Source organism: Cinclus cinclus, chromosome 7 (genome assembly GCF_963662255.1).
Source record: "Cinclus cinclus chromosome 7, bCinCin1.1, whole genome shotgun sequence".
Lineage (NCBI taxonomy): Eukaryota > Metazoa > Chordata > Aves > Passeriformes > Cinclidae > Cinclus > Cinclus cinclus.
Window position 1 is genome coordinate 16,982,460 of NC_085052.1, and position 27,014 is coordinate 17,009,473.

Genomic DNA, 27,014 nt, shown 5'->3' on the forward strand with positions numbered 1-27,014 from the left:
CCTGGGGCAGCCCTTAGTGGCTCCTTCCAGAATGAGTAAACTTAATTTCAGACCTGTGTCCGCACAACCAGATTTTGAGGAACTGCTAGATCCACCTTTCTTCACCTCCCTGAAAGGGCAGTCTCCAGTGTGTGCCCACTGCTTTCTTCAGTTGGGCAGAGTCTTGTGCTGTAGTTCATGGAGAATCAGTTCTAATTCATGTAAGCCCTGATTCTGCAGCAGGGAAAATACACCACTGGTGAGTGTGGAAGGAGTTTAGTGCTGTGATTCTCTTTTCTTCCCTCCCTTCCACTGTACATTCTGTGCAAAGTCACACTGTCAGGTTCATCCTGTGCACCTTGTCTGAATGCTGCCTGGTGCTGCAGAAGTGTGAATGAGAGCAGAGGTGAAGGGCTTTGCTGGCAGGTACTTGAGAGAAGCTCTCTCTTCCTGTTCACCTAAGCTGCAATTGTGGGTGCTGCTCCCCCTCCCTTCAGACCTGAGCCCGTGTCTGTATTGGGTGCAGTGTTTGTTGTGCCAGTGCCGGGTCTGCCCTGCTGCTTTGTGGAGGTGGGCCAGGCCTGTTGTGAGTTCCCTGGGGCGGTGAGGACACTGGGATTTATAAATGATGTGGTGTGGGCAAGAGTAGCCCTCTCTGCCTTGGACTGCAGACATCTCCAGAAGTTGAGAACTTGGTCCCCAGTGGTACCACAGGTTGCTAGAGGAGGTGTGTCATTTGCATATGCTTGCATGAAGGTGTCCTTTGCATGTGTTTTCTGTACTACCAGAGACAAACATGTTTTGTTTATATTGCTCTTTATCTCCCAGATTATTATCAAATGGGTTTCACTTTCTACAAGTCTTGACTGAGGAATCTGGGCTTGTGCCCCCACCCAGAAACACCCACAGAGCCTGAGCTCTCCTGACTTGCCCCGTGGTATGAACCCTTTGGTGTGATCTTTAACCCCCGGAACAGTCTTGTAGGCAAGCACTGACATGATGAGCTGAGGACCTAGAAGAGCTTCACCTTCTTTACTGGTAGTGGCAGGAATATTTATTGAGATGGATGCAGTTGTCTTTTCTGTGCAGTTTACTGCTGTGCCTGCATCTCCTCAATCCCCAGTTGCTGGGTTATGAGCATAAGGACAGTTGTGCTCTTTGTAGTAAGAGGAATAACAGTGTGAGGGTAAGAGAGTATCTGTATCTGTCCAACACTCAAGTGTTTTTTCTCTGACATATATGTTTTGGTGCTGGATTTCTTTGCATTTGGGCCTGTATAATCAGCTCCTGTCTGCTTAGATGCCAGAGTAATTTTACAAGTGAAATCTTTTGGGTCTTCCTTCTGCTGTTGGTAATGTGAGGAGAGGAAATCGGGTGAAACACTTTCAGGATGACAGATGATCCAACTTCAGCAAAGTTCAGTAAACAGAGAAATTATCTCCCATTCTGGGTTTTCAGGGGAAATCACCTTTGTCTCAAGTGAAATATGTAGTACAGATCAACAAGGAAACAGAAAATGAAATCTTAGCAAAATCAGTCTCATAAAAACTGAAATCTTCCAAAGTAAGGGATGTCTGAAGTCTTCTACCTAAAATATTTGTATTTTCAGTGGTCATTTGCATGTACCTCAACTTCTTCAGAAAGACCGCAGTCACCAAAATAGTGTAACACCATAGGAAGCAATGTAAAAAAATTGCAAGCCACTGTAATCTCTATACCTATCGCTATTCTAATAATCAACTATTAAATGGAAATCTCCGGGGTTTATAGTGAATGAATTAAATCCTTCTGTGGCATTTTAAGCATATTTTTTTAGTAGTTCAATGATTCTCAGATACATTTTCTCAGTTGCATCAAGGCCCCAGAGGAAATCAAGATGTCCCCATGTAGGAAAATTCTCATGGTAAATGAGATTAGTAATCCGAGGAAGTAGCCTTGCCATGTCTTTTGGGTCTGCAAATTTGTCCTGTCCACCACTCCAAACAGCAGTTGGTATCTTTATCTCCTCTATCTTGTACACAGGAGGAGCAGTCTGTAAGACAGGGAGGAGACCTGAGTGAGTGCTGCTGTATCAAAGTTGTGTTTAGAGAAAGGTTTCTGTGCAAGCACCTCTCTTTGTCTTTTGCTTCTGCACAGTAAAACCTTCTACAGTAAAAGCATAGGGATGAAGGCCATCCTCTTATTGTTCCTTGCCCTAACCCCTTTCCCTGCCTTGCTTGTCATCGCAGAAGTTGAAGAAACACAGAAGATAAAAATGGAGATTATCTGAGATCTGAACCAAATTACTTAATGCAGGAAGGTTTTTTGTCAGTGTGGTAAGGGACCATGCACAAGATGTTTTTAAACTGAGCCCTAGTATCAAAGGGTGGTTCAGTTATCTTTTTTCTTGACTGCTTTCTGGGCAGTTTCCTAACCTTCCACAATATTGGGAATAAAACATTGCCCATTTCAAAATTTAAACTTCAGGTATTTAAAGACCACCGCATGTGTGTGTGAAAGGTGTCTGAGAGGGAATATGTCTTTGGAATATTGATCCACCTGTAAAATAATGTGCCACCCATAAAATAACCTGCCCTGACTCACGAAGTTCACTACAAGTCAACTGATCTGATCAAACTCCCCAAAATATCAGGTAAGTTATAAGTGTTGCAAGAGGAGCAGAGCATTTTCAAAGCTCTACAAAGCTCTACAAAGAGTCTTTCAAAGACTACAAAGCTCCTACAGACCAAATTTTCCGTTTCCTTTTTTCCATACAGAATACTTTAGATCTCCCCAGCAATCTCCACTTTGCCATACTGAACCATTCCTTAAGTTTTATTTTTACAGCAAGTAGCCTTTGAAAACCAAGATATTAATTTCCACTTTTTTTTTTCACCTCCCCCGTTTTAGTGTTTAACTGAAAGGCAGACCTTGAGAATTTTTGGGGAAGAGCTCTGCACTCATTCAGCCCTAGAACCTGGGTGTGGATCTTGGTCTTTTGGGAATGGCAAGTGAGCTGACAGGTTGTTGGACACATCCCTGTATCAGCAGGGGAGGCTGCAGGAATCTGTATATTCAGTGTTTGTGAATACCCTAATGATTATGAGTATTAGATTCAGCTGAAACTTTACCTATGACCACCCTCCCCGTTTTTGTAGCACTCCAGGTGCTAATATATGAATTTTTCTATTCTTAGTTTTGCCAGGACCCAAGGATCAGTCCTCAGAAAAATGAATTGCCTTACCTGGTTGTATTTCTTCATGTTTTCCTTACAGCCATAGTCATAAGCTTGAAGTTGGTCTGCACGTAAGATCTATTAATATTGTAATGAGGACAGATAAAATGAAAGTGTTAAAAGACAGAGCTCAGGAGTTGTTTTCTTGCATATGATTGAAGTAAAATCTCAGGCAGTAGGCAGGATTCCAGGGATACTGGGGAGGGATCATGGGATAAGTGGTTTCACCACCTTTTCCCTTGCTTACATTCTCTCCCGATCTTCAGCCACCACCCTTGTTGTGTTCAGTTACTAAAACCTTGTTGCCCTATCTTAATTGGCTCTTTAGTTGGCTAATACAGCTCTTTGTGATGCAGGGCATGTCAGGACTCTCACTGGCCTGGGATATCTCCTCACAATCCTTGACTTTGTGTGCCTGCTTGGTCTGGTCTGATCTGCTCACAGTAGTGGCAACAATATCAGAGGCTCCGTACTGCATACAAGAGTATTGGGAGCAGGGTGTGATTACCTTAACACTAAACTATTGTCTTCTGTGATTTGTCTAAAAGGCAAATCAAAATCATAAAGGATTAACCTGTCTTACTGATAATGTGTGTGCATTTATTTTTAACCAAACCTCTACGTAACTGAGGATATGACAGAAATCTGCTAGCTCATTTCTGTTTTCTGGCTCCAGGTGCTGGATTTCTGGTCTGGATACCAGGAGTTTTAGGCAGGGGGTTGCACAGCAGGACGCATGTATTTAAGGGCTGGTTTAAGTGGCACAGTTCACTTAGAATTCACTTAAGTTTGCAGTTCACGTACAGTGATGTGTTTCTGAGCCAGTGCCATCTTGCCCTGCTCTGTTTTGGAGCCTAGGCAGAACAAGATTAGGTCTGAAAGTGGCATGAGGTACCAGCAGAAGAGGCAGTTCCTCATTTTGCCATTGTGCCAGCAAAAGCATTTGTGCAGTAAACTGGCTTTCGGAAGTAATCAAGAGTGCAATTAACCTTCTGAGAGGCAAGCTTTAACCTAGATCACTTCTTTGTCTGGTTCATCCCTGACTGTATGTCCGGTAGATCCCACCTGCCAAGTGCCTATGCCATGCTTGTGTTCACTTCTGCAGCTTTCAAGGCACACATCTCCATAAATAAGGATAAAGGCTGGCAGCCATTAGAGCCTAACATGTAGAGGTGTGATGTGCCCTGGGGAAATCTCAGAGCCTGGTGCCAAAGGGGAAATTTGGGGAATGATCTGGTGAGCCATGGGAAACAGGGCTCCCTCTGTGACAGGTGAGATGTGATGGGCAGATTTCCAGATCTCTCACCTCTGGGCTTCCCTGTTGGCTGTCGGTTGCATAAAAAGCCATATTATGAGTGTTTATATGTCAGCACAGTTATACCTGATGCCAATGAATAACATCCTGTACTGATGTTCCAGCTGGGTAATGTCCTGAGTATGAATCTGTTCGACTCTGGAAACAAAGCAAAAGTGTTATGAAGGCAGAGATCCAGAGCTGTGACAGAATAAAGCTGTAAAGGCCCTGAGCAACATACTGCTGCTGATAGAAACCCATTTTTATAGCTTATTCTTCAGATATAAAAAAGGAACTTGAGGAAAGATTCACAAATACACTAGTTTACAGTAGGAAAGATTACATAGGATTTTATAGCTTTGGGATAATATTTTCAACATTAGTCCTTAGCCATAGAGAAAACATCATTTGAGAATTGTGTATAGCCTTTGTTTTCCCAGTTTCTATGTATCATGTTGTTAAATTGTGCTGTGCATAATCAGTGGAGAAAGATCGTTAATATACTGTTCTCTTGAGCATAATGAAGCTGCATATGTGAGAGCATTTTGTGGGCACACTTGTTAAATAGTCTGAGAAATGAAAGGTGATGGGAGAGCAGACATGTGAGAGGTCTGTAAGAAAAACAGGTAGCAGCCAGAGTAAAGGAATGCAATCTTTCTGCTGGGAGAAGTGTGAAGAAACAGCTTTTAGTTTTGGCTGGAAATGTTTCAATCTGTAGCAAGCAAAAAGAAACCATCTCTTCCATTCAGAGGAGTCAGATGTCTTGTTTAGGAAGGAAAATATATTAATTGTGCAAAAGAGAAAAAGATCTTTCTCTGTGCAGTTGCCCTTCAAAGCTACTTCAGATTTACTTGTATTAAGCTTTTCTTGGATGTGCTTACCGTGTTCATGTTTTGTATCCTGCCCCCGACTAGGCAGCAGAAGATACTGCCACAAACCTTTCCCAGACATGCACAGAACTGTGTTACAGGGCCTTTCAGCAGCTCATTGTAGTGAAGAATTCCTTTGCAACCAAGTAGTAACTGAGGGGAGGAAGAGCAAAACTTTTCTTAGCTGTTGCAAGATTATTTCTTGAAGAAAATTTCCTCTTCTTTCAGTCACTCTCTCTTCTTTAATGAGAAGCAAGAGGCAAGCTTGCTGAAACTGCTTGCCATCCCACTATCCTTTATAGTGTGTTCTTCCCAAGGGCAGACTACATGTTCCTCCTTCTCCTGGAGACGAGTGCTGGAGTGTGTTTAGTGTACTGATCTCAGTGAGAAAGAAAGTTGGCTGCACTGATGGCTGCAGAATTCAGGAACTCCCTCTTTGCCCTAATATTTTTTCCTGGCAGGTGCAAACTGTACTGTGAGTACTACTACTAAGTAAAGAGGGATCAGACAAATGAGAAAGGTGTAGAGCTGAATGCTCTATAGTCACATCGTGGGTGCAGCTTGGACAGAAAGAGGATGTGCCAGAATGTGCTTCTGTGGTTTGACATAAAGTGCAGCATGGATGATTTACACATTCCCAGCAAATTATATTAAGTTGACACCTTCTGGTGTATAAGTTTCATTTATCACTTTACAAGTAAATATTTTACAAGCATAACTGATCTGCATGTCTGATAAAATTAAGATGTGAAATATCTTACTTGTGGTTTTTATTAGTGCTTAAAGCTAGATTTAGTAGACTGACTACATTAGATTTCTTTTGTTCTGGTATTTGAAAGTTCTTCAGAAATGTTTTACTTAAATAAATAATGGTGGGAGTATGCCTGCTACCTTAAAGAAATTGCAAAAGAGATACCATATGGAACCTTGCAGTTTAGCTCTCTGGAAGGTCTGAAGTCTGCAGGCACTGCCAGCAGTCTGATACACTGAATTCAGTTCTAACTGATCACCCCTTAAAAGTTCAGGTTGAGTGAGTCGAGTAGAGACAAAGCAGACAATTATGCCTTTCTCTTTAGAAGGAGAAATGACTTACCCTGATCAGTGACTGGGGAAGCTGTATAAATGTTACCAGAGGACTGGTAGCGTGTGTGATGGTGGCCACTGGTGCCAAAGCAATGAATGCTTTAATCTTCTGAGACAAATCAGGATAAGTAGAAAATGCTATGAAGCCTGCAAGCTCAGAAAAAGAAGTCAACTAGATGAAGAGATCTCCACAGAACAAATGGAAAAAAGAAAAGGCAGTAGGCAGCAAAGGAGTGAGACTAGATTGGCATCGTACTGGCTGTATTCCATTTCTGTGCTGCAAATGTAAAGAGAATGTTTGATTCTTGCTTCAAACTTTTATTTGGAAGATAAAGTTCATTCAAAGGATACAAGCACATTAGAGCAAGTCCTGATACTGCTTTTATCAGAACTGAGAATTTTGTGTTAAGGCCGGTTTTGGTTGAAAAGGTCTATTAATCAGATTTTTGAAATCCAAATTCTTTCTACAGTTCCCTAAACTCAAAATAAAGAGTTGCTCAAAGACTGTACATGTGTATGCTGGCATTCAGCAATACAATAATTATCTGAAGAGTAAGAATAGAATTTTTCTTTTAAAAAGCACATACTTGCATGAAAATGAATTCGCACAGGGAAGAGTATAAGGAAGGCATTAAAGCTAAAAAGGTTTTGTCCCATCCTGTTTTCTGAATGTGTTTAAATTTCTCCACGTATGGATTTGACTGGCTGATATAATTATCTAAAGACAAAGAAGGTACTGACTTTATCTGGACTATACATTCTGCAAATTGACTCTTGGAATACGAGTATGGGAAGGAAAATAATTTTCCAATAATGCTACTTCCCTCCATTTTCCCCTCTGTTTCTGAGTTTTGTTTTGATGAAGGACAATGGTACACTTAGACATAAACCCCAGAGTCTGCTCACAGATGTTATATATAAATCATAAACACTAACACTGACTGTTTGGTACCCAGACAGTTCTAGCATTACCTGCAGTTGACCCTTCAGAGTGACCAATATAGTAAATATCCTTCTGTCCAGTTTTATTCATGATGAAGTTCAACTCTGCTGGAATATCATATTTACCCATTTCATCAAAGCTGCGGGGAGAAACACAAAGAGCTGGCAGACAATTTGTCTATCACAGTGTGAGTTACTGACTGTCAGATTTGTTGATTGCACCAAGCAGGACCCATTGAAGGAGGAGGTTGCAGATTGTGTCTGCATCCCTGCTTGAGCTGGAGAAGTGGGCAGAGGGCTGCAGCTGTGCAGCCTGGCTGCCTGATGCCTGGGCTCTGTGTGGATGAAGTGCCAGTTTCACATGACAGCTGCAGCCCTTGGGAAACTGAATTTACTCAGTGCTTTCACCTGCATGGGCTACAAGAAATATTTTTCTCTCAGATAAGTGGTAGATCTGATTTCTACTCTGAGCGGAACAGTCTTCTGTCCTTTCAGCACTTGGGACATGGTGTCTGGTGAGACACTTCAAGGTTACAGATGCCTCCCAGTTTTGGAAGCCTTTTCCCAGAGAAACCAGCCATAAATAGTGGATGGACAAAGGTGACCTGTGTACTTCAAACTTTGATTCTGTGTGTGCTGATTCCTGAAGAGCCTGTCCAGATCATGCAGCCAATTCCTTCTTGTAACCTCCCTAATATGCCCAGGAGTGGCTGCATCTGTGGAAAAGAGTGCGTCTAGTCTCCTTAAATATTGCATGTCCCACATGAAGTCAGATTATATGAAAACATGTATTGTTTTCATGTAATTTAGAAGGGATTTTTTTTTCCATATTGCCAGAAGGGGAAGGTTCTGCATTCTAGTAGCATCTGCCTAATCTTGCTAGTTGCCTGAAAGTTGCTTTTTTCAGAAATTATTTCTCCACAGAGTACCTGAACTGCCAGAACTCATTTTGGCAGGGCTTAAGGATCTTGTGTTTTAAAGACCAGGTGTCTCCTCTGCTGTTTCCCAACCAGACATCGTAGCCGGCATCTGCAAGGATGAAGCCCAAGCTGTTGTTGGGCAGGTTGGAAATCCAGTGAATAGAATCTGATAAAATACCATGATGTAGCAAGACTGCAGGCTTCTTTCCTAAAACAGAAGACATTTTCTTAGGCTGTAATAGTAATAGGTAACGTGTAGTTAAAACTGGGGTGCAGAGTTTGGTTTTGCAGGAGTGTTTTAACCAACACACAGAATTCAGGCCACATTCTGGGCTGAATGACTGCATGCCCTTGCTGAGATGGAAAGGTATGGAACTTGCCATTGAATATGCAAAGGGGAAAGATGGGGAATCCATGTAACACCTGACTCTCAGACCTTCCTTATATGTCACACCTGTATTTTGGCTGTTCCTTCCAGCAGGAATTCTGAAAACAGTAAGGATGTATCCATCCTCTGTTGTAACTTCATATTCCTCACTGGGGAATCCATGATATCGGATAATTTCACTCTGTGGAAAGCCAAAGGAGAGTTTGTTATCAGGTATTTACAGTGTAGATGCTGGTGTAGGAACTGTTTGGAGGCTGCTTCTGCCCAGGAATGTGAAGCTAACCAAGAACATGCCAGGAAGATAAATGTGATAGCATATTGCTGGCCTTTCTCTACTGTTCTGTGTTGTACTGGTAGGGAGGGACACCAAAAGGGATTCCTGCTGCAAAACAAACCCCAAGTCTCTCTTTTTTGTGGATGATCCTATAGCTGCCATGCTGTAGCCGTGGAGGCTGGAGGATGCAAACAGCAGTGAGAGGAGTTGGGATGTGTTTCTGTGAAGTGGTTTGTGTACTCAATGCTGTGTCACTCAAATTGTAGTAACTGCTGTAGCTGTGGCACTCAGGCACTACACAGACTTATAAGAGTAGCAGGATGCACTAAAGTCTTCTTCAGACCTGCTTAGATGATAGCTGTCAGGTATTTGATTCCCTTTTATGGGACAAAGTGAGTGACTAACCATTTGGGAGATAGTTTATCCTGATTTGAAAGGCTGACACAGGTCTGTAGTATGATATTCTGCCTTGGAATGTGGTCAAACCACTCAAATAATGTCCTATATTGCAAGCTATTGGTGGTGGGCTGAGAAGGAGCATCATGTTGGTGTTGAATTATGCTAAAACAGATTTAACACATCAACCCCAAATCAGCATCCTGATAATGAGGCAACGACCAGGTGGAGATAAACTGCTAAACCAGCTTGGAGACATAAGATTGGTAGTCAATCACTCTATAGTCTCAAAGTCCACTTCCATATGGTTAAGTTCTCCTAACATATCCTTTCTTGGAGTGTGTATGAAGTTTGTCCTTTGGATTGGGACACCCCTCAAAGTTACTCCTTGAATCTGGGCAAAAGAGATTTTGCCCATGGTTATTGGCATGGGTGAAGGTGAGTTGCACCAATCTCTACTTTAATAATTGTTTCTTTTTGTTAGCTTTAATACAATTGTTTTTATAAGATTGCTTTGATATAATGCACTGTCCTGTATTATCCTATACCTGTAGTTTTAGCAACTGTTCTATATAGTAAAAATTTCTGATTAGGATATTTTTGTTTAATCATTAATTATAATAAATCATTCTCTTTTTTAATATAAATAGATCTGGTTTTCCATGGTTATTCCTGCAGGACAAAGTTGTAGAATGGTTCAATTACACCTTTATAATTCCTTAGCCTTCAGCAGTGGGAGTTGGAGGCTAAAACTGCATTCAGCTGCACCCAAGCTCCTTTTTGAGAAGGAGTTCAGAAATCAAGGGGTCCTTTCAGCACCTCACGACTCGACAGAAGGGCTTCTCTCATGAACTTTGTCTGAAGCTCCCACTCTTCCCCACAAGAAGGTTGTACCTTTCTAGAGAATAAACATGCAGCAGTATCTCTGTCTGGTCCACAGTGAGCCCTTTCTTTTCAAAGTGTGGTTAAGCAAGTCATAGAGGGTGGAGCTCCTATTTCAGAGTCACTCACAGCACCACCTGCTACACTGCTGCCATGGTGAGGAAAGCTTTGGTGACTCAGAGCAAGGGGTTTTTGTGGGGATAATCTGCTGTTTGAAGAAGGGGTTCAAGCGCCCTTACCACTGTACTAGGCAAACAGGTTGTTACAGAAGGGCAGGCCTTGTGACAAAAAGCCAGCCTTTGTTTCTACTGCAAAGGAATTCTCTCCAGCTCAGACTGTTTGGATAGGAGCATCAACATTTCTTCATGATGCTGGAGGGTCCCCTTTGAAGGGAACTTGCTTTAGCCTCCTGATAGGCACTGTTAGTCAATGGTAGTGGTAGTGGGAGAGAAAAAAGGGAAAGAAGGTGACCCAACTTACAACATTCATGAAGCATTCAGGGTTGCGACTCTTCTTGCAGCGGCTCGTGTCCACAGCTGGAGCGGAGGCTGCTGTGAATCCTGCTGAAAAGGCAATTCCTTGGGAGCAGAGCAGCACGAGGAGGCACCACATCTTGGGGCTGTGTGGAAGAGCACATGCAGGGTTGTTTGTGTTAGGAAGAGAGTGGTGTGGGATTCCACAGGAAGACCCAAGAGGAGTCTCCTGAAGGTTGCCCAAGAACTGTTCCCCAAGGGCTGCCACCATAAGAACGTAGTGTAAAGGAAGGATTGTCTACAGCTTTTCCTGTTTAGTAGGGACCATGAATGAGTCAACAGTTCCAGGATGAGAAGGAACCAACCAGGTCCTGTGTTTATATGATATTGATGCCAGTTTGTGATGAGTACCTTCCTTTCTCTCTACATAAGGTCTTTTCTATTGTAAATCTGTCTTTCTTGGAGGAAAGGCTGAATCTTCCTGTGTTTCAGGCATTGTCTGGTGGTCACAGTAAAGCCTGTCTGAACAGAAATTGTAGTGCTCTCTGTGTAGTTAATGCCCTGCTTTTTGGCTGTAGCAAAATAATTAGCATGGATGTAATAATTGTAATTAGCATGGTTGAAACAGGTCATAAACCCAGAGTGTCTTATCTGAAACACCAGGGGGAAGATCATTAAGATTTCAAGAGTGTAGAAGGGATAGGTAAAATATTTGTTTATTTGTTTCCTCTGAATTTCTTCAGGAGGGAGGGAGTGAGTGAGCTGTTAATTGTTTTCATTTTGCATTAAATCTATCGTATTCCTTGAGTCACTACAGCATTTCGATTAAGCCACAACTGGAATATTATAGATAAATATAATATAAAATTATATATTATTATAGATTGTTATAATATATCCACTAAATAAGTATTATTATAATTTTATATTTTTGTTTATACTTTTTATATTTATATATTTATATCTTATAATACTTTTTTATACTTATATATTATTATACCTTAAATATTGAAATCCAAACTCACTGTAGTCTATCTACTTTGTAGGAGAGCACTCTTAAAAATTCTTCTGTCACTACAACAGAAATCCTTCTACTTGTGTGCTCTGGAAGCACAGTTTCAGAGTAAATATTCCACTGCTTTCTGCTATTTCATTTAGTTCCAACAAAAGTAAAAAACCACATTCCTCTTTTTCTGCATGTGGAGCATTGTTTGGGAAAAAACCTGAAAAGTTCAGCATAAGTCACAGTTTGCACTAAAGATGAAGCTATGGGGTAGCTAAATTATTACTTTTTTATGGTGTGCAATTTTTTTATATACTATACTGAATATGAAAGTTTGTAAATCAGACATAATGCACCAATTAACTCCAAGGCTTGGCACACAACTGTCTCATTAATTTCAGTGGCCAAGTCATGACTGTAGGAGACTTGAACATTAATCTGGTCTTTTTATGCAGTGAAGCAATGCCAAAGAGTGGCATTTACTGTAGCAAACTGGAAATATCTAAAATATTTTAAAAAGAAAAAAATGGCAGAGGAAGGTCCCTGGAAGATACATTCAAAAATGCTACTTCTGGAGGGTTTTTTTTTGATATTAATTAAAGCAAACCTTAAACGTTATAGAAATTCATCAGTGTACTCTTGAGAGAGTCATAATGGCTTTCACATACACTATAAATGGGACAGAAAGATACCAGGCCAGCAGATGTCAGAATCTCTGGGTTAACTTACAGGGAAAATTCAAATGCTTTTGGAACTATAAGAACAAGATTTATTTAATTTATGTGCATATTTTAAATGCTGTGATCTCTATGCTTCTACAGCGACATCCCTAGGGTGGGAAAAAAAAAAAAAAAAAAACAAGGACAAAATGAAACGACCAGTTACTCCTTTTTCCCATTTGCATTTTCCTCTCCACCCCTGGCAAACCTACCCTTCGATGCACAGCAGTCAGGATGGCAGGCTGGCTGCTCTGAGAACCAGCTGCACAGATCCAGGACAGCACATCTGTATAGAGACAGGCAAAGACAGGAAAACCATGGATGCACATGAACAAGCACCTTACCTCTGTTTTCACTGCCTTGCTTGCACCTCCTGCTGCAGCTCCTGATCTGCCTCCTGTGGATTCACTGCCAGAAGCTTGTGCTAATAAAAGGAGCAGCAGTAGAGTTCTGTGTGAGATGTGTGTGTATAGGAGAGCATGTTAAAGTGCTGCTTGTTTGGCAGTATTTAAGGAGTGGAGTTATTCTATGATAAATAGTGCCATTGCATGACATTCTGAAAGACCAAATTGCACCATGGATCTGGTGAAGTAAAGAGGCATCTAACCTGTCATTAGAATACTTTGGAGGAACTTCGTTATTCTTGTTCCCTGAGGCTGTGACAGATCTTTATCTGTACTGCTACCTGTCTTAATAAGTGCTGTAAGTACTATATTTTGGCATAAAAAGGAGGAAGAATCCAGCTTTTATCAAAACTTTGTAGCTGTGAATGTGATCTCTGCTGCTGTAGGTAGTACAAAAGCTGTTTTGGTCTCTGGTTCCACACCAGCTGCTTGTTTTCTGAATTGCTGATTGCTTAGGGACAATCCTTCTTTGTTACATAACCTTAGAATAAAATCAAAAGTGATATGAAAGGTGTGAGCACCACAACATACAAAAAAGGGTTTGCTCTGAATTACCCTGCTTCTGTAGGGATTCTCAGAAACTGAATTAAGTTTGAAAACATTGTTTAAACTTGGAGTCAAGAGAGGGTGCTAACACTAATTCTTATTATTTCCAAGCCCATGAACTCTGTGAACACAATATACTGGAGACCCCTGTCTAAGCAGTGAATTAATTGTAGTCAGGCTGGGCAGATCCTCACTTAAACTGGCCTGGTTTCTTGATGCAGCAAATTCTTTGAAACAGAACAGTGCTAATGATATGCTGTCTTGCCTGGGAAAATGGTTGGAGTAAGTACTTGTTAGTAAACAAAACCTGAGAGTCACCACAGAAAAAATTCTGCTTTATGAAGTAGGGCACAGTCTGTGGAAAAGCCAAAAAAAGGTGATTTCTCAATGAAAAGTATCACAGCTCAGGAGGTCTGATACCCCTGCTTAGTGAGAAATATTGAAGACTTTGCTCTATTCCCAGCTAACACCATCCTACATTTTTTGTTTTATAGAATTGCCAGCTGGCAACAGTCTGCAACATTTTACTTATATCACCTTGTGGTGGCATATGGGACTTATGATCTATTACCTGATGTTGTTGATGGGAACCAAGTGAAGAGCAAAAGATATGTTAGCCCACCTGAAAAGGGAATGAAAATAATGCACGTAAAAAGAGAACAGAAAACACAAAACCTAGAAACAGAAACTTCCCAGTATGGGCTGTCTTCACTTAGAGAACCAGGACAGCTGAGCCAGTAAGCATTCTGGTTTAAAATGCTGAAGCCCAGGTGGTCTGGCCTGGAGCTGGAACTAGCATGAACTCAGTTTAGTGTTATAAAATACAGGCTCTGGTCCATGCCATGGAGGAGCTTCTTTGTGCTTGTTGGGTCTGTTGAGTTAATGCTGTCCTGCAGCAGAGGTGCAAGGGACCCTTGAGTTGCTACAAAGATGTTGTACAAGCAGTTAAAAGTCTTCTGAAGGAAGGTGTGAGGTGTTAGTGTCCCTCTTGTCCAGACACTGGCCATTCCAGGACTGCATTTCTTGGCAACATACATTTCAGAGGACTGTTCTGCATACACGACTCCAACAAGTCACATATTGCTTTCCTGAGAATAGTGTAACTCGTGATTTGCTGCACTACAAAAACTCCAGTGCTTGGAATTTAAAGAGACAAATTATCTTCTGTGACTGTATTGAATATGCTGTTCTGCAGCTATTGATATTTACTTTAAAAAATTAGTTTACCTTACTACTGCTCTGGTGAAGGCCCTTCTGAAAAATATTAGTTCCCATCTGGCTCACATCAAACTTTTGAAGTGTTGTTGAATTTTGTCAGGAAACAAGAATCATGCTTTCTACACAGACTGGGTAGGTGACAGTTTGTCCATGCACTGAGTCTTGACACCCTTTGGAGAAAATAACCCTTATTCATTAAAAAAAAAAAAAAAAAAAAAAAAAGTTCAGGATTCTAATCTTAATTTACAAGCATGGCAAAGAGCACTGAAGCAATAGGTTAAGCAGAAGTGAACCTGTGAGTTTATACATTTGCATGAGTCTCATATCTCATCATGGCTGGGCTGCTTAACTGTTCTTCAGTTGAAGCTCTGACCAAAGTTGTCACCTCAGTGCTTTCCAAGAGGACCTGAGATGTGATGCTGGATTAAATGGTAATTTGGTAATTTACACTTTTCTTGGGAAAAGTGTTGCCTGAAGCTGTTGCTCTGCTTTGGAGAGGACGGGCTTTTTTCTTTGTTATTGTTGTTATTGTTTGTAATACTTTTTCAGATTACTATGCATTTATTTATTTTTGTTAGGAAATAATTAATTGACCTACTAAGTTGTTTTATGTAGTATCTTAATGATTCAACATTTCCTTCCACAAGCTGTAGTTTATAAATTCCAACAAGAAGGTCAGTAGGTGCAGGAGGATGGGAATACCTTAGGATGTTGATGTGAAGAAATACTGGTGAGGAAGACCTTTCCACTTTAGGGGTGTTACTCACTCTTCCATGTCCTTAGTCCACCAGTATATTCCCCACATGCTGAAAGATCAGGCTGTTGTGAGGATCCCAGTGAGTCTGTCACAGGTGGGTGTTATATCTGTGTCTGTTACATGCCAGCTTAATTTTCTTCAAATAAACAGCCACTGAAAATGTTACAACTGGTGCCAGCAAATGAACGCCACAGCCAGTGATGTTGTACTACTTTAGCTAGAGAAGGCTGGAGATAAAACAAGTAATTTCATATGGTCCTCCACCTCACTGAGAATAAATGTGAAAATTATTTGGAAATATAAGTTCTCAAATGTAAGGCAGAGGCCTTGGATTTAAGATGCATGCTTACATGCATGTGTTTTAAAACTTTTTTAAAAAAAATTTGCTTGAAATACAGGAAGCATGATTTAGCCTATAAAGGGAAAAGATATTTCTGAGGTGAATGCAGACAACTGAAATACACATGCCTTGCTCGGAAAGACTGAGTGTAGTACAGAAATGCTATCAGCATCTTGTCCTCAGGGCCATCAGCAATAATTCTCTTCCCAATTAGCATATAAAATTGTCAGGTTAGCCATGAATCATATTCATTGGTTGGGCTGGGCTAGGAAGAGAGGACTGGGCAAAAGTGATGAAAGTGGCTGGCTGTTTAATTAGAGAGTGAGAGGCTAATTATACTGGGAGCTTTCATTAAAGATGTGGGATTTAATTGCTTCCCTTCTCGTGACAGGCATTTTTGGTATTCCTGCAGAAGATTTGGAACATGTTTTAGTCAACAGTAGCTTGGGTGACAAACTAGGTACAATTCTTCATTATTTTAAATTTTAAATGTCATGCTCTTTAATCTTTTCACTCCTCCATTTCTTTACTTGTGAAACTTTCTTCCCTTCTCTCTCCCTCCTCTTCTCAACCTGTTTTGCTACTTTCCTTTTTAGGTAAGTGGAGGATGTTATTGCAAAAATGACAAAGGAAAATGCTTCTGTGTTGTAACTTGTTCTGCTGGTCTCCCATAAGCGGCTGCTCTCAGGTTTACCTCTCTGGGTTGGGCTTCTGAAGACAATTGTTTCATGCTACTAAGTAGAAAGCACTGAGAGGAAAGGTAGCTTAAGAAAAAGTGATACTTTTGAGTTAACTATCAACCAGATTCAAACAAGCTCCAGCTCATTCGAGTGAGGGTAGCTTGGGCTGTTGAACAAGAAGGAACTCCCGAGTGAAGAATAGGCATGGGGATCCTCTATTCAGAGGTACGTGACCCTTTTCTGCAGTTACTGATGCTCTTGAAGGTATGGGTGTTCACTGGGCTTGGTCTGTCCCCTTTGCACCTGCCCATACACAGACTTACAGGGGTCTGCAAGTATTTTCCCTTTGGAATTGTTTTCCTTTGTGTATTGCAAGCCATCAGTAGTATTGTTTACGGGAGCAAAGAAAATGCAATAACCACCATAATTATTGTGGCTTCACAAAGTATGCGTTCAACATTTTCTGTTGTTCTGTGTTGAGATCAGAATGATTCTGTACGTGGTGCAAGCAACAAACGACTTGGCAAAGAGCAGACAACTCCTTGGCTTACACTGAATACAGATAATAAAGCTAAGGCCTAAGAAAACCTTCTGCTCCACCCATATTGTTTTAGGAAGTTAATTTTTTTAAATCTGATCTTTATGGGTTTGTGCCCAAACTACGGTTTATTTAACATTTTCCTGCACTTCTGCATAAATTCTACCAAAACATATTCTGTTGTAATCTGTTCCCATTTGTACATGTTGGGACAAATGAGGATTTTGGTCCTTTGTGACTGTGAAAAGAGTGTGTTGCACCGTGTGTCTTCTCCTGAAAGCAGCATTACATAGCTGTTGCTTTTAGAGGTTACATTTCTATGCTGAAAGCCACCCTTTTATTTTTAAATAGCTATTAAACAAAATCAAGTATCTTCTCCTATTTCAGTATTACAAAGGTCTTGATCTGTGCATTCATAAGGTGATTGACTGAACAGACTGAAAGGATTTCTTGCCTCTCTCCAGATCTACTACTTGAGATAATATTGCAGTGGAGACCAGTGTCCTCTAGCTTAATTTTACAGGTGTTTAAAGAATGCTGTCCACATTTTTCATGCTTATTAGTTAATATTTTCATACACATTCATTTTCTCTCTTTAAACATTTTGAGATACAGTTTTCTGGGTAAATTATGGTTCATTTATCCAGGATAGAAAGCTGGGGAACTGAAAATAAAGAATTGTAAGTTTCCTTTTTTGAGAAGTATGTATTGAATATTAGTGTATTACTCAGCATCTTAAAAATAATTTAGACTTTCCTGTTAAGTTCACAGTATGCTTTTGGTATAATTGTAATGCAAAGGAAGAGGCTATGAATTGGTGCAGAACATTTTGACATTACAAAGCATCTTCCTTTTTTGTAAACAGTTGCAAAACTTGATGTAATTTAAGCAATCCCCTGGAGTTCTAAAGGAGGAAGCAATTATAAACTGAAATTGCTCTCCAAGTTGTGAGTCAGGCTTTACCTTCACCTCCTCTCTATTGGTTGAATGCTTTGTCCTTTGTACTGTGCCTTTAACCTTTACTTCATGTATGGTAGAACTTGCTAAATAGCTGGAGATTCATCAATAGCTCAGCAAAGCTAAGCAGAGAGTGATGCAAGGAACTCTGAGAACATCAGACAGCTTCAAATGTGGTGGTTCATCTGGGTCTGAGTAAACTACTAGGACCTGACGTATTCCACAATTGATTAAAAAAAAAAAGGAAAAAAAATGGTTCTGCAACAATCCTTCCTGATAGTGAAAGTGTTAACTGCTTTTCTTGCACCCCTTATTTGGTGATCTGGTACTGAGCGCTCTCAGCCATGAAAACCCTTGCATGTCCTGTGAGTACTTCTCACCTTTCCTGAAGCTTTATGTACTGAACAATTAAATCCTGGTTTGAAAGGCTTGCAGAAGAAGAAGTATTGTACAAACAGAGATTTCAATCATTGGCATATCTAATCTTCAAACTCTACTTTCCATTCTTCAGTGTCTGCCCACTGCTTTTTTTTTTTTTTTCAGCTCGGCAGACTGTGCTCTAGTTCATGATTAGCCCTGACTCTGTGGCTGGGAAAAGGCACCTCTGGTGAGGGTTAAAGGATTCTGGTTTTATCCCTCCCTTCCACTGTACATTCTGTGCAAAGTCACACTGTCAGGTTCATCCTGTGCACCTTGTCTGAATGCTGCCTGGTGCTGCAGAAGTGTGAATGAGAGCAGAGGTGAAGGGCTTTGCTGGCAGGTACTTGAGAGAAGCTCTCTCTTCCTGTTCACCTAAGCTGCAATTGTGGGTGCTGCTCCCCCTCCCTTCAGACCTGAGCCCGTGTCTGTATTGGGTGCAGTGTTTGTTGTGCCAGTGCCGGGTCTGCCCTGCTGCTTTGTGGAGGTGGGCCAGGTCTGTTGTGAGTTCCCTGGGGCGGTGAGGACACTGGGATTTATAAATGATGTGGTGTGGGCAAGAGTAGCCACTCTGTTCCTTGGACTGCAAACCACTCCTCCACAAGCTGAGAACTTGGTTCTCACTGGTGCTTTCTTCAGAATTTGTTGTTGTGAGAGTACTTTTCTTCTCACACATCCTAAAGGAGAGTCCATAGACAAATCTATGCTCCAGTTGCCAGTACATCTTTGGGAACAAGGGAAGCTGCAGGAGCTCTCCTGGCTGTCCTCCACTGCCATCAGATTTCTGCTCATGTAGTCCTGCTCCTCACCACGGCTGGGCATGAGCCCATGAACTCTGGATTCTTTGGGTATGGACTGCACCTTGCATGTGAAGCTCAGGTATTCTGAGTACTATCCCATAGGTTTATTTCTCTCTTGTGTATGATGGGTGGATAAAAGTAACATAGCAACAGTAATAGCCATAACAAAAACATGAAAGAGATTGTTAAGATGTATCACTACTGAGGCAATCTTCTAACACTGTAGAAAACTAAGTGGGATTTTCCAGTCTCTTACCCTCCAGGCTTTTCTGTAGACTTAAAGGAAATATGTTTTCATGGGTTTTGGATGAAACCTACTGTTTGTACCTAACACTGTTCTAACTCCATACTTGGCCTCCCTGCTGATACTCCAGATAGATGCTGTCTCTCTCTTTGTAAGAAATTCTATTATTTTCTTATGAGTAAACTTTGGAGAATAGTCTGAAACAGTCTTAAGCACAGTTAGTTCTCCTTTAGATAAGGTTGCCAGAGTGACAACCCAAAAAGAGTGAGAGGTGGAAAAGAGATTTGTGGCTGAGGCTTCACAACCACAGAAATCCTGGCATGCGCTCAAGCCCCAGCCTGGGGCCAGGCAGGTTTTTGTCCAATCAGTTGCTACTGGAAGCCTGTTTTGTTACTTTACTCTGCTTATGAATACAAATCTCTTTCTAATTCGCATGCTAAATTTCTTAGTCAGATGTATCACCTTTTTTACTGTGTTCCTTGAAATTAATTGGTCTTCTTTAACACTGACCCTTTAATTTATTTTGGAACACTGACAGTGCTGTCTCTCCCTAGCCCAGCTAGGCAAATCAACTTTTCTTCAGGCTCTTCATATTCCTCAGCTGTAGAGATGTTTCATGCTCCTGCCATGGTCTGATCTCATTTTAGGACCCAAATGACAAGAACTCTATACATTATCCCAGTAAAGTGTCTTCTGTAACATCTCTTTGTGTAAGAGACACTGTCTAATACAGGATTTGCCTTTCTTGGAATAGTGGCTGATTGCCAGCTATTCATAATTTTCCTTATCTTTATACTTGCCTAAAACATATTTTTATGAATCCTTATTGTTATTGATATCAGGACCATGAACTTATAGTTGTTGGTACTATTTTTTTCCTTTCTTAAATATTCTGCTAATATGTTTTCTTTTCTAGCCATGGAGTCATGTTTGCTAATTTAGGAGGTATATTACAAGTTTGGTCTGTGGGACTTTCCACCTTTCTTTGACTAAAAGGTATTTTCATGAATGCAAACCAGCAGAGTGGGCCTCAAAAAAGATCCCATACAAATGGGAAAAAAAATTGTGTTGCTTTGTTGTTTTTTCTTTAAACATGAGTAGAACATGTTAATGCAGAGAGAATAATTTCTACAAACAACAACCACTCCAGGGGAATAATGTTTCACAAGATAATTTGAATACATCAGTTACCCAGGTATTAGTTGTTGGAATGGCTAAGAACTGCTTCCTTAAATTCTCTGTGTCCTGGATGTTTTCTGAGAAGATCTGGTTTCAGTAGGTGAAAGAGTGTGACTTGTGTGTGCTGGTCTCTGTTCATTACTTCAGCCCCAAAAAATGTGGTCTCTTAGGGAGTGGTCTGTGCCATCACTGTTCATTGCTCTAGAACTGAGTTCAGCAGCAGTGTAAGGTTTGGAAAAAGATCCCATGGATCAATGATAGTATCAGTGAGAAATGCCTTGGGTTTAACCACCTAGCAAGTGAAAGTCTTGGAGGCAGTACCTAACCTATCCTTGAGCTGCTGAGTAAGCAAAACTGGCCTAGAAAGAAGTAAATTTATATGGTAAATGACTTGTTTATTTTTTTAACAGAAATTCAAGCAAGAAAGAACAAATCTCCTGCATCTTTAAATAAGCAAAGCAACACCTAAAAACAAGAGTAGTAGGGAAATCAGAGGTGCAGACAGACTCCACATGATCTTCTCTTTCCTGGACATGAAGATACAGTACTAGACACCAACATGATAGAGAGCAAGGTTCTAGAGAAAACTGATCTTTTAGATGGCACCTGTGTGCAAATCACACCAAATGGAGTTTAAAAGTGGCTTTTCTCCTCAAAGTCATCAAAACAGTTCTGGCTCTGGTGAAATGCAAAATACTAAATTGTATATGTAGGCTTCTGTAGAAATACAGACAGATGTGCAAATTTAAAAAATGACATGAGTTCTTTGTAGATTTTTGTCTGACATAATAAAAACAAAACAAGAAGTGGTACAAGGTCTGGTGAGCATGTAAATACTTTCTTTGGAAACAAATCACTTCTCTTACACAGCTGTCCAAAAAACTAAGCAGTAATTATGCTGGAGATAAACCTGTATTGTAGATCAAAGTTTGGCTGAAAAATTGTAAACAAGATGAATATTTTTAAGGCAGAAACTGAAGGAATGAGGAAAGAGCTCAGAGTTCACGACTAGATCTTTTTCATGTAGAGTATTTAGGATGTAAATAAAAAGGAGAATGGAGAGGGAAAACTACAGGTAATATTTAAAGAAAATTTCTGTTTTGGAAAATGTTGGGTAAAATCCTCAGCATCAAAGAAAATAAAGACTTACTCTGTTTTTGACTGGAGAACTCAAATACTACCAGACTAGCCCACCTCTAAATGTTAGTTTCTGCCTTAGTTTCTGTATTAGGCTTTTAGGAACTTGTAGTACTGCTCTTCTCTGCTTCTCCTTAGTCTGACTTCTTGCCACTGGAGAGAGAAGGAATTGCAGTTTAGGTCAAGGACATGTAGAAATACTGAGTGAAAAGCTGACCAGCAAGCAGTTCTCAAAAGCCAAGCAGTGACCTGTGGGCACTTTGGCATGTATATTTTCAGGTGTTTCAGGGTCTAGAAAAGAAACATTGGTGGGGGCTTGTTTTTTTTCAACTTTCACCTGAAGTGTGGTTCTCCTCTGGGAACGGATGAGTCAGGAGTGATTCCTTCTGTTCAGCAGTGCTCAGCCAAAGCAAAAGCCTGATGTAAACTCAGGCACATGGGCTTGTCCCTGCTTGCTGCTTAGTACAGTGACCAGCTCCTGTGAGAATGGAAGTTGGTTTTGTTGGTTTTTTTTTCCCCCTAATGGCTGCACATCAGCAGGGTTTATTTCCTGGATTATAGGAACAGTATCCAAAATGAACAGAAAATCCATTCCGCTGTGTAAAGCCCGTGTCTTTGGGGCTGAGGGCTGAGAGCTGCGTAGCAGCTGCCGGAGTGTCTCCTACCACCATCTCCTGGAAGGCACCAAGAACTACAGCCTCTGACAAGTATTTTAGGGTGTGTGAGTAGTAAGCCAGAAGGGGAAGTATGGATGTCTAAGTGAAAGATGTGCTGAACAATATTATCTTCTCCCTTCAGCCCATCTGTCAGGCAGCTTATAGCAACGATTTCAATAAAGTTCATCTGCTTTTGGAGCGCAACAGCAACTATCTGAATGTCCAGGACAGCTTCAGTGGAGACACCCCCTTAATCTGTGCATGTAGACAAGGAAACAACAGGATAGTTAATTATCTTCTTAGAAAACATGCTGATGTCAACCTCAGAAACAAGGTAAGTGGTCACTGACTCTTCCTTTGTGAGACTGTCCTTTCAGATTCTTGGAGTGCCAGTGGGGACACTGGCGTGCACAGACAGACCTCAAGTTTGTTTCCTACTGAGGATATGTGGAGAAACAGGTGGAACTAAAAGGCTTCTCTTCTTATTTTGGGGCCCTGTTTCCAGTTCTATTTTGACAACCTGTAACAAGCTTAACACTGTAGCACAAAACTTTACAGACCTGCCCTTTAGTTGGCTTTGGTATATTCAGTTTCAAAAAGATTCAAAGATTTTTTAAAATTCTGTTCTCAAAAGGAGTCTGTGGTGGTAATTGCTATTTTCCCGTTTTTCTCTGATGTCCCAAAAGAGATGTCCTAAGGTCTGACATGTCCTTGCTTTAGTAGCCAGCACCTCTGTAAGAAGGAGGGCTCTGGTGGTTCCTCCTGCTGATTTGCATTGCTGTGTGGCAGCAATAATCCACATGAAATACCCACGCTCTCCTTTGAATTTCTGCAACCACGTCCAAGCTTGCCAGCATACTCATGGAATCCTTTTGGATCTCACATCCTCCTTACACATGCAGCCCAATTTCCATGACCCCCTACATGTTAAATGTGCTTCTACTTGAAGGAAGAAATATGCACGTGTCTATTTCTGCTTGAAAATCACAGGAGATTTTTCTATTAGATTTTTCTAAAAGAAAGCTTGTGGAATTTGAAATGGCCTACTCTTGTCAATATCAAACAAAGTGAGATCACTGGATCTGGTACTAATCAGAGTTACTTTGTGTTTAGAAGGACCGCACTTGCCTCCACTATGCTGTGAGAAAACGCTTTACCTTCCTTGACTATGTGCTCATCATAATCCTCATGCCAGTTATGCTTATTGGATACCTGCTCATGGTGAGTCTGGATGACCCTGTATCTTTCCCTCAAACACATTTTTCATGGCAGTGCTTCAGACCAGGAACATCTGTAGAGTATAGGTTGCTTTCTTAAAGCAAGACTGAATGTGTACAACAGGAGGAGCAGGGATTTTGCTGTGACTGTAGCTGGTGAAGGAGAAGATTTGTATTACTGCATCAGTCTGACATTTCCAGAGACCATACGTCTTTTTGGAAAAATCACGGTATTTAGCACAAATACACTTAAGATATATGCTGATGAACTGTTTTACTATGTTACTCTTTCCCTTACACCAAACAGGTGTCAAAGACAAAACAGAATGAACACCTGGTCAAGATGCTGCTTAGAGCTGGAGTCGATGTGAATGCTGCAGACTCTGTAAGTGGGTTTATACAAATGCAAATGTGGCTCACATGCAGGAAACAATACTAAAAACAGACTACAAAACCTTCTAGCAACATAGCTGGAGTAGGAACATCAGGGACTGAACTGACTGATGTACCAGAAGGATTCATTTTTTTCTGCTTGACACTTAGGCAATAGATTTATAGTGTATACAGAAATAATTCCACACTGATCAACTAATTCTCCCTTTGTGAACAGTGCCCTCGCAAAAGAATCCAGACGAGCTGGGCTGAGATATTTATGTATAAAATACCCGATTCTGTAAAGATTCTAGTGATGTAAGCATCTGAGTTTATCAGCATTTGTAAGATTTTTGAACTGGAACAGATTTGTGGGTTACAGGGCAAGACCCTGTGTCTTCTCTTGCTTTTCAGAGTGTGCTGATCTGCCAAATACAGAGTTATGTATCCACTAGCCTACCTGGGTAAGGTAAAGAGCTCCTCTCCTCTAAGGCAGAGAAGCAGAAACACCAGTTTTATCAGCAATGAAATTCCAAAACACTGAAGAGCAAGCAAATAATATTGTTTAAGATGTAGTTTCTGAGATCAAGCTCATGTGATCCTCTGAAATTATTGGCTCCTTGCTAACCTATCAAACCTGTTTTAGCAGTTTCATCCCAGGGAACTAATTATTTTTTTTGTTCCTGTTTTTCTCATGGTATGTATTTGTTTTACTGTGTAGTGTATTGTGACAAGATATGGTGTGTGTATTTTTCATCCAGCTGTTAGGGGGAAACTGATAAGGCTATAGGTAGTCCTAGTTGCCTAAGATCTACCAAAGAAGTCATAGAAGTAAAATTAATCTGCTTCTGTTTCCCTTCAGTCTGGCAGCACAGCCCTTCACTATGCTTGTGAAATGAAAAACCAGGCAGTCATTCCTCTACTGCTTGAAGCTCATGCAGACACTTCTGTAAAGAATCAGGTAAGAAGGTAAAATTGGTAAATGTATTTGTTTGTCATGGTGGTCAACCAGTAAGTACATTGCAGGCCTTAGCTGGTGCACAGCAGTTTAAAGAAAAGGGTGCACAGCTTCCTGGCAGCTAATTTGTTTCCTCTTTGGTATGAAATACTTGCTCCATTGCCCTTGTTGGCAAGAGCAACTTCAGAGTATGAATCCTTCGCTGCTGGATTTCTACCAGTAAACTCTGCCTGCATGACTGGCTTAGCACATCTCTTAGCTATCTTTATGTTTTCTCTTCTTAGCTCAGAGCTACTCTATAGTTGTTCCTAAGATGTAGGCTGCAGGGCAGGGATAAAAGTCTTCCTAGGTGGTTTTTGTGCTGTTGAGCACCCTTCTTCTGAGAGGATGAGTCAGGCTACTTCTGTCACCAGAACAGCTCAAGTGTTGCCCAAATCAATATTGAGCTGGGAGTATCTGCCCTGCTGAGTTGAGGTGAGCAGTGTATTATCTATGTTGCTCTTGAAATCAAATCTTAGCTGAGCTCCATACATTTGGATATTACTCCCAGGAAACAGTGGAAAGGTCTTCCCTGCTGCAGGGGAGGTCTCTGTTCCTTTCTTCAGCCAGAGCAGTATTAGGCTCAGCATGTCCTGAAATCCTTATTTTAGAGCAGAAGTGGCAGGGGACCTTACACAAGTGGAAAACTTAGGAAATCTCTTTGTACTTGACCCATAGCTATCATATTGCAATGTGTTTCATGTGTTTCTTTCAGGATGGGGAGACTCCCTTAGATATAGCAAGAAGATTACAGTTCCACAACATTGAAAGCATGATAAGAAAAGATTCCTAGCCATCAAGGACTCTCAAAGTTGCAGAAAATTACCTCATCTGACAATCCACCTTTCGCAACAGCAGAAGTCCTGCAGAGGATGAGGGCTGATACTTGAAAAAGACTCGGTCCACATCCACCCATTCCTTGCTGCAGACTTGGACAATTTTGTGTGAGATTTGTCAGTACCCCAAAGGCCATGAGAGGGCTGAAAGAAGTTATTTTATTTTACTAAGCCATGAACTACAATAGTGTTCAAAATATTGTCCTTCCCATCTGCTTCATCAGTTTTATTACTTGACTTCTGCAGACTGTGGCTTTTGAAAGCTAGCTATAAAATATCTGGAAACCTAAACATTGCATATGATGTTTGGCAGCCAATGCAAAAATAAAATATATTTTAGAGTGTGTGTTACTTGTTCCATAGGGGAACTAAACAGTACTCGATAGCAGTTATAAAAGGTCTGGTACCCTTCTTCTTAGTATTTCTCTTCCTACAGTGGGAGGGGCTGCGAAAACAAATCTCTCAGTTGAGCCCCTCCTCCTTCCATCCTTCCTACAATTTTCATGCACCTTAATTCTCACTGTGGTGCTACAAGGGTAGGACTATCTTTTTTTTTTTTTTTTTTTTTTAATTTAAGAAACAGCAAAAAGAGATTCAATGCCTTACTGGAGACCATAAAGAAAGTAAATTCCCAGATCACTTTAATACATTAAGAAATAGTAAAGAAAATGTGTTTGGCTCAGTAAAGAAACAGGTCTCTTGGCTACCTTTCCAATATAAACAGTGTACTAAAGAAAAAAAAAAAAGTGTCAATAAATGAAATGCTGTTGATGGAAACCAGATGTATCATTCCCATGGGACTAGACAGGATAGCATGCTGTACAGAGTGGTCCATGCAGCAGGGGATAATAACAATCATAATAATAATATATCCACGAGTCTTCTCTTGCCTAGGTGAAGGCAGAAGAAAACCTGCAGTAAATAGCAATGTATTAAAGTGGCCCAGTGCTTTGTGATTTAATAATGCAGCAATAAAAGACAAACTCCTTTCATATGCTGCTGTGTTCTGCCTCCTTGCTCTAATGGATCTTTATTTTTGTTGACAATTTTGGCTTTTCATGTAAGCTGCCAGAAGTGCAGTACAGCATTGCTGATGGGTGCTACAGTAGGTGTGTGGACAAGCCAGTGTACTTTTCCTACATTGCAAAAAGAGTTACATTTTTCACTGCAACAGTTGTATTGGGTATCAACTCCAACTAAAAAGGGTCTTGGCTGGACGAGATGATCTGGAGGCTGCAGCCAGAAACACCCCATGAAACAAAGCTCCTTGTTGGAGCCTGTAA

The 27,014-nt window shown here is 40.8% G+C and overlaps 1 protein-coding gene and 1 pseudogene across 1 annotated transcript; one reads left to right on the forward strand and one right to left on the reverse strand.

Annotated features, from left to right (window-relative positions):
- Window positions 1-1,892: 1,892 nt before the first annotated feature.
- LOC134045912 (gastric triacylglycerol lipase-like) lies at window positions 1,893-12,917 on the reverse strand (annotated as a pseudogene).
- Window positions 12,918-16,476: 3,559 nt separating this feature from the next.
- ANKRD22 (ankyrin repeat domain 22) lies at window positions 16,477-26,515 on the forward strand. The gene is made up of 6 exons (XM_062496504.1): window positions 16,477-16,606; window positions 22,452-22,643; window positions 23,423-23,530; window positions 23,834-23,911; window positions 24,761-24,859; window positions 25,611-26,515. The coding sequence occupies exons 1-6, from the start codon at window positions 16,586-16,588 to the stop codon at window positions 25,686-25,688; spliced, it is 576 nt and encodes a 191-aa protein (XP_062352488.1). The 5' UTR covers window positions 16,477-16,585; the 3' UTR covers window positions 25,689-26,515.
- Window positions 26,516-27,014: the final 499 nt, after the last annotated feature.